Here is a 20,036-nt window from a genome sequence, read left to right on the forward strand (position 1 = left end):
CGCCGCCGCCGCCGCCGCCGCCGCCGCCGCCGCCCTGCGCGGCCGGGCCGTGTCCTGCTCGCACCCGAGCGCGCGCTCCTCCCTCGCCGGAGCCTGGGACCAGGGGCCGCACCCGCAGGTGGGGTGAGCAGGGAACCCGCAGGCTTCAGGGGCGGGGGTTGACTGGCAGTTGGCGTCGAGAGGCGCTTAGGAAATGGGGTCTAATTTATTTTAGATCCCGTCCCCTACCGCCGCGCCCTGACTGGCACCCCCTTTCTTAAAGGGTGGTGGGCTCGACTGGGGTGAGGTCCCGGTTAAGCAGGAGCCTTTCCAGGTTGAAGGAGAGTGTGTCACCCACTTTCCAGGACACGAAGATGAGATCTCTACGACAGGGAGGCAAATGGAGGCTTTTTTGTTCTTGAACCCTTGCCTCTGAGCATCCCTGGGTAGAGTCCCATCCTCTCAAAATGCTCCCACCGCAGAGGGACAACCGTATTCGGGCCTCTTCATACTCCATCTTGTTTTGTTCACCACAATTTACCCCGACCACTTGTTAGGAAGCCTCTGGCCCCAAGTGAAACGGACGCTTGAAGTTGCTCCCGATTTTTACCAGCATCCCCAAGATACCGAAACAGATACAGTCCTGGCAGGGGGCTTCCAGTGAGGAACATCTGTGACAAAGGAAAATGTTGCCCTGTTTTGGTGAAAAGCAGAGTATTCTTCAGGAGGAGAAGTGATAGTTCTCCTTCTGAAGTGGGTGTGGAGTGCCTGCAAAGATGCCTCACTCCTGCCCCCTTCCTTGCAGGACCCACCCATAGGGCCTGCTCAGGCAGGCTGACAACCCCAGCTGACCATCTGGGTAGGCCCAGGCTTCGGGCAGTCCCCAGTCTCTGCTGGCTGCCCGTTGAGATTTGGTTTTCAAATGTAGTCGTATGTAGTCTATTGTTTTAGTCAAAAGTGGATAAACTATCAATATCAACCATATCTGTCCAATCAACCGGAGTTAGATGACCCCAAATAGTCAAAAAGTTACCAAAGTAGAAGAATCACAAGGTTTGGGCTAGAATAATATTCTGTTTTTTTTTTGTTTTATTTTGTTTTTCTTTTTTTGACAAGAGTCTCGCTGTGTCACCCAGGCTGGGGTGCAGTGGTGAGATCTTGACTCACCGCAGCCTCCACCTCCTCAGGCTCAGGTGATTCTTCCACCTCAGTCTCCTGAGTAGCTGGGACTACAGGCATGCGCCACCGTGCCTGCCTAATTTTTGTCTGTTTTGTAGAGACGAGGTTTTGCCATGTTGTCCAGGCTGTTCTCGAAGCCCTGAGCTCAAGCAATCTGCCTGCCTCAGCCTCCCAAAGTGCTGGGATTACAGGCATGAGCCATTGCGCCTGGCCAATATTCTGGTTTATTAAGCACCATCTTTCTAACCTCTGCCCTTTTTTTTTTTTTTTTTTTTGAGACAGAGTCTTGCTCTATGGCCCAGGCTGGAGTGCAGTGGCCGGATCTCAGCTCACTGCAAGTTCCGCCTCCTGGTTTCAGGCCATTCTCCTGCCTCAGCCTCCCGAGTAGCTGGGACTACAGGCACCCGCCACCACGCCCGGCTAATTTTTTGTATTTTTAGTAGAGACGGGGTTTCACCGTGTAAACCAGGATGGTCTCAATCTCCTGACCTCACGATCCGCCCACCTCAGCCTCCCAAAGTGCTGGGATTACAGGCGTGAGCCACCACGCCCAGCCTAACCTCTGCCCTTTATAAGTCCCCCTCTAGCTCCTAAGATAAAGGCTATGGACTGAATGTTGATGTCCCCCAAAATTCATAGGTGGAAGTCCTAACCCCTAAGGTGATGGTGTTAGGAGGTGATTTAAGTCATGAGGGTGGGGCCTTATAAAGGGGGCGGGTGGGGTTGGGGGGAAGAATACCAGCCCACAACCTTTTCACCATGCAAGGACAGAAAGAAGGCTCTGCCTAAGCCTGGGCCCGGTGGCTCACGCCTGTAATCCCAGTACTTTGGGAGGCCGAGGTGGGTGGATCACGAGGTCAGGAGATCGAGACCATCCTGGCTAACATGGTGAAACCCCGTCTCTACTAAAAATATAAAAAATTAGCTGGGCATGGTGGCGGGTGCTGGTAGTCCCAGCTACTCGGGAGGCTGAGGCAGGAGAATGGCATGAGCCGGGGAGGTGGAGCTTGCAGTGAGCCAAGATCGCGCCACTGCACTCCAGCCTGGGCGACAGTGAGACTCTGTCTCAAAAAAAAAAAAGAAAGAAAGAAGGCTCTGCCTAATAGCCAGACACTGAGTCTGCAAGGGTCTTGATCCCAGATTTCCCAGCCTCCAGAACTGTGAGCAATACATTTCTTTTTTCCTTTTTCTTTTTTTTTTTTTTGAGACGGAGTCTTGTTCTGTCATCCAGGCTGGAGTGCAGTGGCACGATCTCAGCTCACTGCACCCTCCGCCTCCAGGGTTCAAGCAATTCTCCTGCCTCAGCCTCCTGAGTAGCTGACTACAGGTGTGTGCCACCACACCCAGCTCATTTTTTGTGTCTTTAGTAGAGACACGGTTTCACTGTATTAGCCAGGATGGCCTTGATCTCCTGACCTCGTGATCCAACTGCCTCGGCCTCCCAAAGGGCTGGGATTACAGGCATGAGCATCGCACCAGGCCAGCAATACATTTCTGTTGTTTAGAAGCCACACGGTTTACGGTAGTGTGAATTGTTACAGCTGCCTGAGTAGACTATGAGAGTCCACCCTGTCTCACTTCCTAAATTGACTTTGGTTTCACCTTATTTTATGTCCTTGGAAGCGCTAGAAAAGTGCATATCCCAAGGGCAAAGATTTGCAGCCTGCCTGTCCCTGGTCTGCAGTCTTTCTTCTTACAAAGAAGCCCCAGAGGGCCAAGAAGAAGATGGAAAGAAGGAATGAGTCAGTCATCCAAGAAGTCTTTATTTTCCCACTTGGTTACTGTGTTGGAGCTTGTACCCTCTGAGCTCTGAGATGGGGTTGGGGGGGCAGTGCCAGGGAAGGCCTGTGGGGCTGTGCAGTTGCTTCCCTCTGGGCTGGCTCTGAGCCCAGGGCAGGATCAGGCACTTGAGAGCCCCCCACCGAGCCTCATTGGCATAGACAGTTGTGCCTCTCACAGGGCTCAGGGGAGGTGGAGGTGTGGGCAAGTCCATCCCCAGGGCTGTAAGGAAGGAGCAGCTCCTCCACAAGGCCAAGCAGAAGCATTAGGGAAATCATCCTCAGTTTTAGCACTGCGTGTTCTTTAGGAGAGAAGTCCTGAGTGAGGAGGCCCAGCTGTTCTCCAGATCCAGCTCCTCGGGGGTTTCCACAGAGAACTGGTATCAAGGCAGCTCTCAGGGGCGGCATGCCCGGTGATGCGGCATCTTACTTTCATCCCCATCTCAGAATGGGCAGCCAGTCTCAGATGCAAGAAGGACGAATCCTGAGGTGTGGCATTCAGTCCTTAGTTAGACCTGAGGTCCCCTGGAAATTGTGCTAATGCTGAGATGGATGAGGGGCGCTTGTTCTCTGGGGTAGACAGTGAGGAGTCCCAGTTCAGCCGAGCCTCCATGTCTGCATGGATGGTTATGACCCTGATTGTTTTTGGAAACAGCCAAGCTCTCTAGGTGTACTCAGCAAGTGCAGAGTATAGAGGGTCATGGCGGGGTTGGTTATCTAAAATCAGACTGAGCACTTTGCCTCCTCTTCTCTACTTGCCTCTTTCTTTTGTCTTCTGCATACTACAGGGTATTATTTAAGCCATGGAAGCAAAACTACAGGGTATTATTTAAGAGACTGCTCAGCCTCCCTAAGAGTAGTTGGTGGGAGTGGCCAGCAACCATGGAGGCAGGAGCAGCCCCTCTTTGCCTCTGAGTAGTCCCCACATGTTCCCTCTTCCTGAGATTCCAACTGCCAGGCCTGGTCACCTCTGTAGCCTACTCTTAGGACACATGAGTGGAGGCAAGGGTAACCAGAGTCCTTGTTCTTTCTTTTGACTGGAGTTGTCCAGCCCTTCCGATGTGTTGTCAGGGAGCAGAGTCACTGCTAAGATGTTGAGACTTGGAGATCAGGACCAGACTTTTCCTCATTCTTGCATCAGGCCTGTGCTTGGGCAGGGCCTTGGGTGAAGGATGATCTTGGAATCACCCTTTTGTCAGCCCCAGGAAGGAGTGACTGGAGTGGCTTCTAGAAACTTCTCTCATTGCTTTTCCCTCATGGCAGCTAAGCACTTAATGTTCATGTTATAGAAGAGGAAACAAGCTCACAAAGAGTGTCTTAGAGAAGATCAGGACACCTGGGCTTCTTTCTTTGTCTGTCACAAATGCCAGCTCCCGTCTTTAAGTTCAGAGAGACATTGGAGGTTCCCCTTACTGTCCATCTGGGGCCAACAGAGGAAGCAGAGGAGTGGCCAGTGGTGAAGACTTGGAATCCAGCCCCTTGTCCTTACTGAGGCTGCTTCCTGTGACTGCAAGCACCACTAAGGAGGCACTCCTTCCCCAGATCACTCGGCCCACTTTCCCCAGACCCACCTTCCCAGGCTTGAGGGAGGTGGGCACCTGGGCTGCTGGAGGGTGGCAGGGGTCAGGGGCTGGGTCAGGGGCTGGGTTCCTCTGGAAGCTGGCCTGCATACAGGGCCAAAGTGTGGTGCAGGAACTGGTACTGCTCTGCCGTCTGGATCATCCCCCCTCTGCAAGGAGAAACACACAGACCATGAGTGAAGGAAGGTCAGGGTGCTGGCTGAATGGCTCCAGTCAAACATCCTTGTGGTCCTACTGGAAAAGTCCTGACTTTCTCAAAGAACATGCCAACTCCTTTGCCTATGTTAATCTTTTCTTTTTCTTTCTTTTTCTTTTTTTTTTTTTTTTGTGAGACAGTCTCACTCTGATACCCAGGCTGGAGAGTAGTGGTATGATCTAGGCTCACTGCAGCCTCTGCCTCCTGGGTTCAAGTGGTTCTCCTGCCTCAATCTCCTGAGTAGCTAGGACTGTAGGTGCCTGCCACCATGCCCAGCTAATTTTTGTATTTTTAGTAGAAACGGGGTTTCACCATGTTGCCCAGAGTGGTCTTGAACTCCTGACCTCAAGTGATTGGCCCATCTTGGCTTCCCAAAGTGCTAGGATTACAGATATGAGCCACCATGCCCCACCACCTATATTCATCTTTTCTACTTGCTACTCCTCCTTGCTGACCCTCAGATTTGCTGTGAGAGAAGTCCTCTGCCCCTTACACGTGCTGAGGGGTGATGCCCCGTGTTGACACTTGGTCTTCCTTGATTCACTCAGCTCCTGGGACAAAACCAGACCTCTGAAGCCTTGAGTCGGGCCAGGAATACTCCTGAGCCTCAGGTTTCCTTCTTTCTAATAATCTTAAAAGTAAAAATAATGATTCCATACATTTGTATAATAGTTTCCATTTCCAAAACACTTTCATATAAGTTAACTCATTTCTTACAACAGTTTTCTGGGGGAAGGAGCCATTATCTCTCTCTAGATAAAGAAGTGGGGGCTAGGCACAGTGACTTAAGCCTGTAATCCCAGTACTTTGCGAAGCCAAGGGGCATTGTTGAGCCCAGGAGGTCGAGACTAGTCTGGGCAACATAGTGAGACCCCATCTCTATTATTAAAAAAAGAAGAAAGAAAGGAAAAAAAAGAAATGGAAGCTCAGAGAAATCTAGTGACATCTCAGTGAGACAGAAGTTGGAATCTGAACACTGGCTCTGCCTCAACCCAGTGAGCTTCTTTGCACTACTTGTTGTTGCCTCATATCATGTTTAATTCCAGGCCTCCAAGCCAACTTTCCAGATAGATATTTTTTCTTTTTTTTTTTTTTTGAGACAGAGTCTCGCTCTGTCGCCCAGGCTGGAGTGCAATGGCACAATCTTGGCTCACTGCAACTTCCACCTCCTGGGTTCAAGCAACTGTCCTGCCTCAGCCTCCTGAGTTTCTGGGATTTAAGGGCCCGCACCAGGTCTGGCTAATTTTTGTATTTTTAGTAGAGACAGCGTTTTACCATGTTGGCGAGGCTGGTCTCGAACTCCTGACTTCAGGTGATCCACCCACCTCAGCCTGCCAATGTGCTGGGATTATAGGTGTGAGCCACCGCGCCCGGCCATCCAGATAGATATTTTTTGCTGGTTGTTAGTTGCAAAATAAACAGCGCTAAGCAGAAAGAGTTTCTTCCTTTCTTGCAGGAGTGCTTGATGGTGATGGGCCTATCAGGGCTCTGGGGCCCAGAGGCACTGATGCCCCCCATTAACGTTGTTGGCCTTGTTTACACCCACAGACCCACCTGTCTAGCCGCAGTTGGCATACAATGCCCAGAATGTCCACTTCCCTTCGGGCCTTCAGCTGTTGACAGCCAATTCGCGTGGCGATGAAGCAGCCTGTCCGGCCAATCCCTGCACTGAAGATAGCCAGGGAGGGGACAGGGAGGTCATGGGAGACCAGGGAATATAAGAGCCAGGCCCCAAACCATAGAGAAAGAAATGGGACCTGCAGGTGCTATATTTTGGGGATAGGGCTCTGGAGATGGGGGCAGGTAGCAGTACTCCGGATTCCAGTCCCCTTGGGGACCCTGCTGGAGGCAGGTTATAACTGGCACGGGAGGAGTTTACATTTCTTACCAGCCTCACTGTAAGCCTGTTACAGGCCACCTTCTGGTCCCTGTGGACGTTTTGATGATCTCCCCTCTGCTAAGCATCTACAGCAGTTTCCAACAGACAGTTCCCCACTTGTGGGCGTGCTGACCCTTGAGCCCTCCTTATCTAACCTTGACTTCCTCTCAGCTCAGACTGATCTTCCACACAGCCCATGCCCGGCCCCTCTGTTTCCCACCTTGGCGCCCTCCCACAGTCTCCTCTCCGCTCTGCTCTGCTTGCTCCATTGTGCCCTCTGTTTATTTCAAAACTCCCCAGGCCTCCTGTTCCTCTTGCGTGAGCCTCTAATGACCTCCCTGCACATGTCCCATTGCTACCTGTGGGTGGGCTGGGAAGCCCCTGTGTCATGCTTTTTGCCTCTGTGCTCTGTTTTATTTAGGATGTGCACTCCCAAATGGTCTCTTTCTTTAGTCTTATACCCTACGATACCCTCTCACTCCAGCCCAATCAATTTTTCACTCTATAGCCAAAGTGTTATTTTATAACCAAGTGTCAGCCAGTCCTACAAGGCGCCTCATCATCTGACCTTCACTGGCCTTCCAAACCCATCTCTCATCATTACCCCACACATAACCTCTGGGCCCAACCTGTAACCCTGCTGCTAGCAGTGTATCCATTTTCACATTTCTTCTCTGGGCCTTAGTTAGCATATGCTGTTCCACCTGCCTGGAACGTGTTCCCTTCCCTCTCTTCGCTTGGCTAATTCACCTTTCAGGTCTTAGCTTGGCTTAGACGGCCTTTCTCTTGGAAAACCTCTGGTCAAAGTCTGGCTTAGGAGGCTTGGTTCTATGCTCCCCATCATATCCCCATCACAGCTCTCATCATATTGTGTGCTACTTTATAGTTTTTTTTTTTTTTTTTTTTTTTTTAGACAGAGTTTCACTCTTGTTGCCCAGGCTGGAATGCAATGACGTGATCTCAGCTCACCGCAACCTCCACCTCCCAGGTTCAAGTGATTCTCCTGCCTCAGCCTCCCAAGTAACTGGAATTACAGGCATGCACCACCATGCCCAGCTAATTTTGTACTTTTAGTAGAGACAGGGTTTCTCCATGTTGGTCAGGCTGGTATCGAACTCCCGACCTCAGGTGATCCGCCCACCTTGGCCTCCCAAAGTGCTGGGATTATAGGCCCGGCTGGTATTTAATTGTTTAATCTGCCTTCTGTTTGTTTTTGTTAGTTTGTTTGAGATGGAGTCTTGCTCTGTTGCCCAGGCTGGAGTGCAGTGGTGCAGTCTCAGCTCACTACAACTTCCACTTCCCAGGTTCAAGCAATTCTCCTGCCTCAGCCTCCCACGTAGCTGGGATTACAGGCACGTGCTACTTTTTGTATTTTTAGTAGAGATGGGGTTTCACCATGTTGGCCAGGCTGGTCTCGAACTCCTGACCTCAGGTGATCCTCCCGTCTCAGCCTCCCAAAGTGCTGGGATTAGAGGCTGAGCCACTGTGCCTGGCCTAATCTGCCTTCTTTCTCACCAGACTGTAAACCTGTCTGGGAAGAAACCAAACTGCTTTGTTCACAGCTGTCTCCTTAGCATCTAACACTGTGCCTGACAATAATAAGTTTTCTTTTTTTGAGATGGAGTCTTGCTCTGTCACCCTGGCTGGAGTGCAGTGGTGTGATCTCAGCTCACTGCAACATCTGCCTCCAGTGTTCGTGCAATTCTTCTGCCTCAGTCTCCCAAGAAGCTGGGATTATAAGCATGTGCTACCATGCCCGGCTAATTTTTGTATTTTTTAGTAGAGACAGGTTTTCACCATGTTGGCCAGGCTGGTCTCAAACTCCTGACCTCAAGTGATCTGCCCATCTCGGCCTCCCAAAGTGCTGGGATTACAGGTGTGAACCACCATGCCCGGCCAATAATAGGGTTTTCTTTTTTTTTTTTTTTTTTTTTTTTTTGAGACGGAGTCTTGCTCTGCCGCCCAGGCTGGAGTGCAGTGGCCGGCTCTCAGCTCACTGCAAGCTCCGCCTCCCGGGTTGACGCCATTCTCCTGTCTCAGCCTCCCGAGTAGCTGGGACTACAGGCGCCCGCCTCGTCGCCCGGCTGGTTTTTTGTATTTTTTAGTAGAGACGGGGTTTCACCGTATTAGCCAGGATGGTCTCGATCTCCTGACCTCGTGATCCGCCCGTCTCGGCCTCCCAAAGTGCTGGGATTACAGGCTTGAGCCACCGCGCCCGGCCAATAATAGGGTTTTCAATACATATTTGTTGAATGAGTAAATGAGTTCCCCAACAGTTGGAAACCTGTTTATGTCCTCCTACAGCTGACTGGGACCTTCCTGATGTTCTGTCCCCTCTGTGGATGGGGCCTGGGTGTCCAGCCCAGATGTCTGGGTTCTGCATGAAGGAGGTGAAAAGAACAGAGCCCTTGCTGAATGGCCTTGTGAGTCAGGTCCAAGTAAGGACTAGGCTTGCCTGATGCTCTTCTGCTCAGACCCTTCCCCAGGAGAGACCCAGGGGGCAGGGGAGGGGAGCGCAGTCCACAGGCTGCAGTGAAGGGAGGGCCACGCACCTGCAGTGGACTACGATGGGCCCGGGGTGGGCAGCTGTCTCAGGGCTCTCCTCCACCTCTGCCACTAGGCGCAGCAGGGGCCCAGCTGATTCTGGTGTCTGGTGGTCGGGCCAGGCTGAGAAGAGGATGTGCTTTACTGACCGGCACTCTTCCCGGTACTGGGTTGGAGACAAGGCATGAGAACCAAGGTCAGGGTGGAGGGCCTGCCTTCTTCTCTGGTGCCTGAGGAGGGCAAGGGCTGGAATTACCCTGTGGGGGGTCATCTACTCAAAGCAAGCTAGGTTGCAATTTTCATGCTCATCATTCTCCACCACTTCCCCCTCCAAAATGCTGGGAAGGAGCATTGTCCTGGGAGAGGGGAGAGACCCAAATTCAAGTCCTGGCTCTGCTTCCCACAAGCACATGACTTTGGGCAAGTCCCTTGATCTCATTTTCTTCACCTGGAAAATGGGGACAATGATATCTTACTGGTTTACTTGCTAGGATATTTGGAGGAGAATAAGTTGATAGAGGAAAGGTTTCAAAAATATAAAACACTGTAAAATAATAGAAGGCATTTAAAAAGTCCTTATGTACATGTTATTCCATATCTCTTTCTTTCTTTCTTTTTTTTTTTGTTTGTTTTTTGAGACACAGTCTCACTCCATCACCCAGGCTGGAGTGCAGTGGCACAATCTCGGCTCACTACAACCTCTGCCTCCTGGGTTCAAGTGAGTCTCCTGTCTTAGCCTCCCAAGTAGCTGTAATTTTTAGTAGAGACGAGGTTTCACCATGTTGGCCAGGCTGGTCTGGAACTCCTGACCTCAAGAGGACTCCGCCCATGTCAGCCTCCCAAAGTGCTGGGATTACAGGCATGAGCCGCCACACCTGGCCTTCCACATCTCCTTTAACCTACTCTCCTTCCCTTGGCCCGGCTCCTGGATCCTGCCTGTCCTCGCCTGACCATTCACACAGACAGGTGGGTACTTCCTGGTAGTCCTATTCGGCTTTTTGGCTCTGCCCTATTAGACTAGAGGCTGAGGACAGTGCTCAAGTTTCTCTTTCTTCTATAGATGTGGATTTAAGATGGTTTAGATGAGCAAACCCTTGGCTCCTAGTGAAGAGCCGGCCTGAGTTCCAGAGATGCTGTGGGCAGCCCAACTTCCCACTGGGCCTGGCCCCTGGGGTGGTACCTGGATGGTGAGCTGCCGCACAGTGTATTCTGGGCACTCTTTCATGTCCTGGATGCGAATCTGGAAGGGTCCATAGGTTTCCTCTTCTGTGGGCCAGTAGTGGACACATTTCTAGGAGGGAGGGAGCTGGGAGTCAGAAGAGGGTCAGCTGGAGCAGGTGACAGGGCAGCAAAGAGGCGCTGGTATCTCCTCCCCATCTTCCACCCCTACTGGATGGAAGGTCAGCAACAGGGAGCCTGGCTCTTCTGAGCTTGACACCTGCAAGCAGAGTGCTCACCCTATCCTATATTTTGGCCATGGACAGCCTCCCAGGGGTATATCTCAGGGAACTTTCTGAGACGTATGAGCTGGGGCTGGCTCCCAGGGAAACCTCTGGTCCTGAGCTGCCCTGTGTGGGGAGTAGGGGGTGGGGCGGGCATAGCACTTTCTGGGTTCATCATGAACGTGGCTCTGCCTCCTACCTCCTTGCCCTCTCGGAGCTGAGTGAGCATGACAATGAGGGACACTTCCTCTTGCCATACCATCTCCCAGAAGTCCGACACAGTGTTGGGCATGGGGCCCTGGGTGGCAATGTAGACCTTCTCCTTCCCATCATAGCCCTGGAAGGTGGAAGCACAGGGGAAGGGGTAGGGAGCAGTGAGAGCAGAGCTCTGGGGTGATCCTGGATGCCTCAGGTGCTGGGGTCAGCCTAAAGCTGTGAACCACAGGTGTAGACACACACGTGCATGAACACGCACACTCAGAAGCCACACGGTGGAAAGGATATGGGTTCTGGAGTGAGGATCAGATCCCTGTTCTGCTGTTTCCTGGCTGTGCCACTATAAGCCAGTTACCTAACCTCCGTAAGCCTCAGTTGTATCATCTGTAAATTGGGCATAATAATATCTGTCTTGTAGGAATGTAGAGTGGATTAAATTCAGTAAGATATATTGAGAGTCTAGTCAATAGCAAGTGCTCTATAAATGTTTATTCTCTTCCTCCCCTGCTGTTTTCTTCTAGCACAAAATACCTAAACAGTGTTTAGTATTTGTTCAGTGACAGTTTCACACTTACATGTTACTTTTCTATAAAAGTAGTAGCAAAATGTAGCACAGTCTCCCTAACCTGATTTTCTCACCTTCAGGACCCTCAGCTTCCTGCTCCTCAAGATGATGGTGGAATCAGGACTGCAGTTGATCTGGTATTGGCCCGCAAATGGAAGATCATGTTTCCCCATGGCTTCCCTAGCTAAGAGCTTTTCGCCTCCCTGCGCCCCTGACTGATGTCTTACCCACACTGAGTCACTAGAGAGCGCTGCTTTTACATCGCCTTAGGGTCCACAGCAGTGAGAAGCTGGCATGGAGCACCCACCTGGCCTGGAGCTTCCTATAGCTTGACATCAATCAACTGTCTTCACATAAGAGGGGCTACTTGAGGGTCAGTTAAGGTAAGTTGTGGGGGAGGTCCCATTACTGCTGGCATCACCCATGCAGTTCCCGGGAGCTGCGAGCTCTCAAGGAGCTGGAGATTGGGTTCAACAACGCTAACTTCCTGCTAAGTTTAGAGGGTGACATGGGAGGGCTGATAGTGGAGGTTAGGGAGACTCGGTGGTCTCTCCAGATATTTTTCAACATCTGCTCCGTTTTTTAGGTTGGTGCCTTAGGGCACGTTCAGTGCCAGCCCAGCTTGGTAGGGCTATGACAGCAGTGAGCTGGAGCAGGGAGGGCAGGAAATGCAGGCACCTGATCCACGAGTCACAGCTGGAAGATGTTCTCAGATGTCTGAGAATTCCCCCATTCCCCACCCACCACTGCAGCCAGGCCACTCACTCGGATGTAGTTGGCATTGATGTAATCTCCGTCCTCCTGGCTCTGTGCCCGGCCTAGACAGACACGGCTCTGGGGATCTGGGAAATAAAAATTAGCAGAGGTCAGAGGTCAGAAGGTGACCAACTGTGATCCAGCAGGATCAGAAAGAAGAGAGTTCCTGTGCTCATCACAGTCCCAGCACCTTGTGTATAGCAGGTGGCCTTATCCCCACTGAAGTTGTTGTTGTTGTTGTTACTTTTAGAGACAGGGTCTCACTCTGTTGCCCAGGCTGGAGTGCAGTGGTGTGATCATAGCTCACTGTAACCTCTAACTCCTGGGCTCAAGTGATACTTCTGTCTCAGCCTTCCACATAGCTGGGACTACAGGCACATGCCACACCACACCTGGATTATTTATTTATTTATTTATGTTTTTTGTAGAGACAGGGTTTCACTTTGTTGCCCAAGCTGGTCTTGAATTTCTAGCTTCAAGCAATTCTCCCACCTCAACCTCCCAAAGTGCTGAGATTACAGGTGTGAGCCGCCATGTCTGGCCCCTGTGAAGAATTTTATACGCAGACAGTAGGGAGCTATATAATGTTTTTGAGCAGGACAGTGACATGATCAAAGCAATAGTTTGGGAGGGTTAACTGAGTGGTGCTGTATAGGATGGACTAGAGAAGAAAGGGAATGGAACAGCAGAGACCAAATGGGAAGATATAATATTAGATATAATATTCTAATATATATAGAATTCTATCCTTGAGATCAGTACGGGTTTAGAATAAGATTATGCCAGTAGGAATGGAAAAAGAGATGTAGAGGAAGAAGAATTTGTTTTCTAATGGTGAATATGGGATTCAGATGAGCAACTTGCTGGATATCACACAGCCATGAAGTGGAACTAGGACTCAGATTCCACTCAGCCATGAGGCATTTGGCCTCTGCCTCTAAGGGGGAAGGATTTCTCTAAATGAAACCCAAACATGGATGAAGAAGCTGGCTTGTGAGGAAAGGAGAAGAGACTCTTGCTCTGCTCATGCCAGCCTGGTCAGGGACAGAGGGTACCCTGGGGACCAGGGGAATCTCAGGCAAAGGACTTTTTCCCTTTTCTGGTGGCTGCAGGGCTGATTAGAATTAGGCCAAGAACAAGGGCTACTCCTCCCCCTGGCCTGGAATAGCACTAATAGCCCCTTGATCCGCCCATGCAGGCAGAGGGCACTCCAGGAGGGTTAGCAGGAGACAGGGCCCATGTGCTCACTGAGCTAAAGCCTCAAGCTGGGAGTAGCTTCCCTATAGGGAGAGCAGGGGAGGGAGGGAGAGGCTCCAGGGCCTCATGCCTGCCTCTGAAAAATAGAAGGTGCTTGTCCTGGGTCTGTCAGCTTGCAGGGTCACCCCCTCCTAGCTCAGTGTCCTCCATCCCCTCCGCCACTGCTCTCTTGCTGGCTGTTGCCCTGTCTCCATCTGACTTTCTCAAAGCCCTCTCTCTGGGAGCCCTCCTGGTGGTGCTTCCTCCACCACAAGCCTTGGCTGGACACTTCCCAAGCGAGCGGAAGACAAGGAAAAGGGCTTCGTGCAAGTAGCTAAGCTGAATATCTTAGGTAACATATTCAACTTATCTGTGCCTTAATTTCCTTATTTGTAAAATGATCATCATAATATCACAGTACAAACTTCATGGGATTGTTGTGAGAAATGAGTAAATATAAAAGATTGAGACTGGATGCAGTGGCTCACGCCTGTAATCCTAGCACTTTGGGAGGCTGAGGCGGGTGGATCACCTGATGTCAGGAGTTCAGGACCAGCCTGACGAAAATGGAGAAACCCCATCTCTACTAAAAATACAAAATTAGCCGGGTGTGGAGGCGCATGCCTGTAGTCCCAGCTACTTGGGAGGCTGAGGCAGGAGAATCGCTTGAACCGGGAGGCGGAGGTTGCAGTGAGCCGAGATTGCGCCATTGCACTCCAGCCTGGGTGACAAGAGCGAAAACTCTGCCTTAAAAAAAAAAAAAAAGACCAATTTGAGAGCAGGGCCTGGCCCAGGGTACATATCTGCAAACATTATTATTGCTACTGTTGTGATTGTTGCTGCTGCTTCCCCCTTTCTCTTCTGAGAGAAGATGTGCCAAGCAAGGTTGTCCTTCCCTGGCTGAAACTGTGTACTTTGTCCTGTGAAGTTCTCTAGCCCCCGGGACTGTACCCAACTCCCTCCATCCCAGCTGCAGTTCTTACTTGGCAAGATGGTCTTGTATCGGTCCTTGGAGGCGTGGCCAGGGATGTCCAGGTCTTCGGGGCTGACAAAGTTTGAAGGGATCTTCTGGCAGGGGGAGGAAATGGGTGAGCAGCTGACTCCTAGCCTCCTTTTCTCTCCTTCTACCTTTTTCTAGAACAGCTGGACTCTGGCCATTCCTTCTTGACATTAGTATGTAGGCCTAGATGGGGTGGGGGCAGAAGGGGAAGCCTGGGGGCAGCCCCCTCCCTCAGCCCTGACGTTCTCTTTCCTAAGGGGCCCAAAGAGGAGACATGCCCACGGTGCCCATGAGAGAATGGTTCCACCTGGCTGCCTCTGATACAGAGGGCAGAGCGATTCGGAGGGGACCCCAATTTCTTACCAAGAATTCTTCTTCCAGCTGCTTGGGGCTGGGTGGCTGGTGTTGAAGGGCCCAGCGGGTAAGAGGGTGGCCAGCAGTGCGCAGGAAGTGTAGGGTGACCTCCCGGGGTGTGTTCACGGAGCAGATGGGTTCTACGGCCCCCAGGGACCGAACGTCCAGCATCAGAGCCACATTGGAGCCCCGCCTGCAGGTACAGCCCCCACTGCCTAGTGAGCACCCAATCATATTTGATTTCCTTTTCTTTTACCTTTTAGAGATAGAGTCTCTCTCTGTTGCCCAGGCTGGAGATAGGGTCTCTCTCTGTTGCCCAGGCTGGAGTGTGATGGCACAATGGTGGCTCACAGCAGCCTCAAACTCCTGGGCTGAAGCGATCCTCCCACCTCAGCTTCCAGAGTAGCTGGGACCACAGGCATATGCTACCACACCTGGCTAATTTAATTTTTTTTTTTTTTTTTTTTTGGAGAGACAGGGTCTTGCTCTGTTGCTCAGGCTGGTTTTGAACTCAAGTGATCCTCCTGCCTTGGCTTCCCAAAGTGCTGGGATTATAGGCATGAGCCACTGTACCTGACCATATTTACTTTTCTTTTTTTTTTTTTTTTTTTTTTTTTTGAGACGGAGTCTCGCTCTGCCGCCCAGGCTGGAGTGCAGTGGCCGGATCTCAGCTCACTGCAAGCTCCGCCTCCTGGGTTTACGCCATTCTCCTGCCTCAGCCTCCCGAGTAGCTGGGACTACAGGCGCCCGCCACGTCGCCCGGCTAGATTTTTGTATTTTTTAGTAGAGACGGGGTTTCACCGTGTTAGCCAGGATGGTCTCGATCTCCTGACCTCGTGATCCGCCCATCTCGGCCTCCCAAAGTGCTGGGATTACAGGCTTGAGCCACCGCGCCCGGCCTCATATTTACTTTTCTTACAAGTATTACTGTTATGAGGCACCTCTGAGGGGACCACTCTTTGTCTTTCCTTTAACCTGAAGGCCCAGTAAATTTAGGGTTCGGGCCCCTGCAGTATGCTCTCCTTTTTTTTTTTTTTTTTTTTTTTTGAGAGAGAGGAGGTCTCACTATATTGCCTAGGCTGGTCTCTAATTCCTGGACTCGAGAGATCCTCTCACCTCAGCCTCCCAAAGTGCTGGAATTTGGGGCATGAGCTACCATGCCCAGCTTAGCCCTAGCCCTCTCCCTTTGTCAGCCAGAACAGGGCTGTCTTGAACTCAACTGCTCCTTCCAGCTGCCTGCCTCTTCCCACTCCCAGCCAGGCCCTGTGGCTCTAACATGCATCCAGCACCAAGAACGCTGCTGGCCTTGCCTGGAATTTAGGGAGCAGGCTCAGGGTTGATATGAAACTCTGTGCTCCAGACATGCAAAAGACATGCAAATGAGCACTACTGGTTTCCTTTCCAAATAGGAGTCAACAACTGAGGGCCCTCTGGACCCTGCTGTCAGAGCTGGAAGGGAGGAGCGGAATGGGGACGCAGGGCTGGGAAGACCCCTCTCCCAGGGAAGATCTCACCTCTCCTGCAGCCGTACATGCTTCTTTGCTGGTGTTTTGGCAGGCGGAGGCTGGGTCATGGCTGCCCCCAAAGACAACGTCAGCGGCTGTGCTCTGGAGCGCCCCCCACAGGCCTGGACCATGCTGGGGTGGGGTGCTAGGCCCAGGGGAGGCTCATTCAGCCATGAGGTCTGCCTGAAAGACAGGGCCCTCTGCTGCTATTCTCTGGCCTGCCTGATTGGCCAGAAGGAGGCTCCCACGCTAGGCAGGCTTTGCGCTCTATTTTCACTGGGGCGTCTTCTGCTTCCCAAGAGGTAGCCTCATTTTCACTAAGGGAAGGACAGGATCTATTTGGCGGGACCCAGGGCAGAAGGCAGTCTGGGGTCAGAGTAAAGGCAAGATAAAGGGTAGAGATTGTGGATGAAGATAGGAAAGAATCCAGAAGGAGGAAAAGAGAGAGGGGAGAGAGGCCACACACCAGAGTACACAGGGCTCTGAGCGGGTCCAAGTGGGAGAAGGCAAGGGAGGAAACAGAAAACATGTGTTCTCTAGGACAGAAGGGAGAAAGCGTGCAGAAACCATCTCTGAGCTAACCAGTGGGCCTTCTCCTGAACAGAGAATGGAGGCCTCCAGCAGTGTTGGAGCTGATTGGGCTCCTGGACCCCCGCAGGGTCCTCTCCTAACTGCTGCTGTTCCACTCCCAAGTCCATTTCTGGCTTCTGGGGTCTCTGTCCAGGGAGGTAGGCTGGAGGTGTTTCCTTCCTCCTCCTGCCCATCCCCCGTCTCCCGCCTCTGTAACCGTCACAGGAAATGGCCTCACCAAGCCCTTGAGCGACAGCGCATGGTGAGGCGACAGCTAGGGGCAAGACAGGGAGCATAGAGGTGGTGGGACCATCTCCTCTTGGGGGCAGTCCCTATCTCCCAGAGCCAGGGTCACAGTGGGCGAGGTGGTGGGGCTGTTGAGTCACCAAGGCGGCAGGGATGGAGGTGAGGGGACAGAGTGGGCCTGGCACAGGTGTGGGTGGTAGAGCAAGGGTCTCTGGCAGCAGAAAGGGTTCCTTCAGCCTTTGCTCTCCTTGCAGCTCCCTGTGGTTTCCCTGCTTACCCCCATCTTGGGGACAGCAGGTCTGTGAGCACCCATTCCCCAGCTAGGCATTGGCTCACCCATTCCCCAGCCACTCGCCCTCCCGCACTCCCTCCTGGAGATGCCCTCTTATATCCCTGGAGTTCGCACCCCCCAGGGCCACAGGACTCCCAGTCCCGGCTTCAGATACTTACTGAAGCAGCTGTGGCCCCCAGGCTGCCTCTTGCCAGCTGTCTGTCTGTCTGTCGGTCTGTCTTTGAGGGCTGAGAAGGCTCCAGGAAGCCAGCTTCCTCCCTCCGCCCCTCCTTGCTGCCACCCACGCACACCCCAGCTGCATTCTGCCCTCCTGTGCCTGCTGCCGCTGCCACCAGGGGTCGGCTGCCTCCCGCCTGTGCCCTTCTGGGGCCCAAGGCCCTGTTCCCTGGGAATGGGTGAGGGGCCAGGCCTTCCCGACTATCCTGCTTTCCCCAGCTTCCAGACCCTCTCCCCTCCTGCTGTGTTTCTCCTCTGGGTCTTTGTCACATCCAGCCACTGCCTACTTGCTGGGCACAGCTCGCCTGACCCCCAGCTCTGTGCTGTCCCACAAAGAACCCAAGGCTCTCCTGCTCAACCTGACCTTGGCCGGAGGCTTATTTCTGCTTCACTGCTTCTGCCTCACAGTCCTCTCCCTCAAAGCCCTTGCTGCTTCAAGCCTTGGGAATTCATGGCCAAGCACAGACCACATCTTCCCAGAGCAGATGTGGCACAGACTCGGGGTGGGGAAAAAGAGGAGGCAAGAATCCATGCCTCACAATGTGAAGGAAAGGCCTGGGGCCAGGCCAAAAAGGTCGTCTCCACGCCCTGTGCCACGGCCCAGCTCTCCACAGCCCGCGGCCTGAGTGTAGGCCAGCCCAGCAGGAAACAGATAGCAGAGTCCACTTGTGGGAGGGAGTCTGAGGGGCTTCCCCTGGACCCCCAGGCCCCTGCAGGCCTCCTCCCAGAGCCCTGACATCTACTTAGAAGACTTACAGACAGTGGACAGTCTCTGGCCCTCACACCAGGGGACTCCCATGTTCTCTTCGCTGCTGGGGTGCCTGGATGCCTGGGACCTGAAGGGTGGCCCCCAAGTCCAAGACTCCTCTGCCCACTGCCCCTGCCTGGCCTTGGCAGGCTCCTTGCGGGCCAGCAGCCCAGCCGGTTCATGCTTGCTGCAGGCCTCCTTTTACCTTGTAACATTTCAAACGCCCTTCCCTTCCCGGCCCCCAACACGCGCAATCCACGTCCTCTTTCTTCCTCCCACTTCCCTGATTCAGCTGTCAAACGGTGACAGCAAAAAAGAAATGAGGTACCCTAGGCACAGGGGGTAGGCACGCCGGAGGGGGTGGTCGGGAGGGGGCTGGCCTTCTGCTGGCCCCTTGGGGAGGAGGGTTGAGATGGAGAACAAGAACGGCTCTCAGAGGCTCAGAAGGCCTCCCAGCACCCGCCCTTGCTCTGGGCAGTAGGGACAGGGGCTGGCTCTTTTTTGAGCCCCTCCATGGCCAGCTGATCTTGGCGCCTCCTTCCCTGCAGCCTGCGCTCCTCTCCAGAATGGGTGGGTTTCCCTGAGGAGGAGGCCAGTTAGGGCTGGGAAATGGGTTGGCCCCTGTGCTCGGGAGAGGGTGGAGGGGAGCAGGAACCTGGGAATCCCTCACATGCTTGCGGGCAGTGACCTGGAGACTCACCCCTACACCAGTCAGTGTTTCCACTAGTGGGTAGTGGGGGCCCTGGGGACACAGGAGGGGGCAGGTGGGGGTTGGAAAGAGGGCCCGGCTCTGGGCCTGTGCTGATCGTTATCAAGAACAGGAAGCTAGGACACCACAGGGGTGGGAGGAGGAAGCGGCAAAGCCCTCCCCACACAGGTCTGCCTGGTCCCCCCAAGTTTCCAGGGTCTGAGCCCTGTTGGCTGTGAGCCTACCCCTTGCCCCCACAAGGGGTACAGTTGGAAGCTGAGCTTCACAGCAAGGAAGCTGGGAGCCAGGAGATGGGGAAGATAGTTGGGGGCAGGTGGGGGTAGTGGCTGAGCATTAGGCAAGACCTCTCAAGGATCCCCCGTTCCCTCTGGGTGGATGTGGGGTAGAGGGGACAGTCATTCCTTGGCTCCTGCCCACTCCTTCTTCTCCTGTGCTTAGGGATGCCTGGACATCCATGGAGGTGTGTGGCCAGAGCTCATGCGGGCTGAGGGTGCCGACTGCAACCTCAGATGGGACAAGACATGCGTCGCCGCCCTGCACCACCCCCTCCCCAGCCTGGCCTGGTGACTTGGAACACCCCTTTCTGCCCTCTCTGGAGTGGATTCTGTCACATCTGGGCTGCTGGGAGGCTCCTGGGAGTGACTCCCTCTCCCCTCCAGAACATTCCCACCCCTGGGGCCGAAAGGTCCCAGTAGCTGTCAAACTTCCATCACTCGAATTGATTTGTGTTCCTGGGTTGAGATTTAGGTTCTAGCCACCCTCGACTCCAGAGAAAGTATAGTAATCGTTGGAAATCAGAAAGATCTGTGCATAATGAGTCTAAACGTAGCTTATTAACTGTGTGACCTTGGGCAAATTGCTGAGTCTCAGTCTCCTCCTCAACTTCCTTCCTCCACTGGGGGATGATCATAGCACTTTCCTTGTCAGCCCATGGAGTGCTCTGCTCCTGGAGGAGAGGTTGGGAGTCAGTAGCCAGAGGAGCGAGAAGCTGGGAGGAGCTGGCTGGGGAAGTGGGCCTGGGAGCAGCACAGGGTGAGGAGGTCACA

General features: G+C 53.0%; 1 protein-coding gene, 1 long non-coding RNA gene and 1 pseudogene across 4 annotated transcripts; 2 read left to right on the forward strand and 1 right to left on the reverse strand.

The window, feature by feature from the left end:
* The first annotated feature begins 13 nt into the window (after positions 1–13).
* LOC115897472 lies at positions 14–9,331 on the forward strand. Its single transcript, XR_004057249.1, has 4 exons — positions 14–118; positions 7,505–7,579; positions 8,896–9,014; positions 9,212–9,331. It is a non-coding gene; the product is annotated as an uncharacterized LOC115897472 (long non-coding RNA).
* PTPN7 (protein tyrosine phosphatase non-receptor type 7) lies at positions 2,902–18,478 on the reverse strand. 3 transcript variants are annotated; one of them, XM_010378848.2, is made up of 10 exons: positions 18,290–18,478; positions 16,219–16,388; positions 14,714–14,897; positions 14,334–14,418; positions 12,124–12,200; positions 10,777–10,914; positions 10,316–10,426; positions 9,144–9,301; positions 6,267–6,380; positions 2,902–4,665 (listed from the first exon to the last, which is right to left on the reverse strand). In XM_010378848.2, the coding sequence occupies exons 1-10, from the start codon at positions 18,461–18,463 to the stop codon at positions 4,572–4,574; spliced, it is 1,305 nt and encodes a 434-aa protein (XP_010377150.1). In that variant the 5' UTR covers positions 18,464–18,478; the 3' UTR covers positions 2,902–4,571. The 3 variants fall into 3 exon arrangements, with proteins under 3 accessions (XP_010377150.1, XP_030786027.1, XP_030786036.1); XM_030930167.1 differs by lacking the exon at positions 18,290–18,478 and adding an exon at positions 17,476–17,898 and having other exon boundaries at positions 16,219–16,392; XM_030930176.1 differs by lacking the exons at positions 10,777–10,914; positions 18,290–18,478 and adding an exon at positions 17,476–17,909 and having other exon boundaries at positions 16,219–16,392.
* LOC104674512 overlaps positions 9,903–20,036 on the forward strand; it is a 36,236-nt pseudogene continuing 26,102 nt past the window's right edge.

Source organism: Rhinopithecus roxellana, chromosome 1 (assembly GCF_007565055.1).
Source record: "Rhinopithecus roxellana isolate Shanxi Qingling chromosome 1, ASM756505v1, whole genome shotgun sequence".
NCBI classification, from domain to species: Eukaryota; Metazoa; Chordata; class Mammalia; order Primates; family Cercopithecidae; genus Rhinopithecus; species Rhinopithecus roxellana.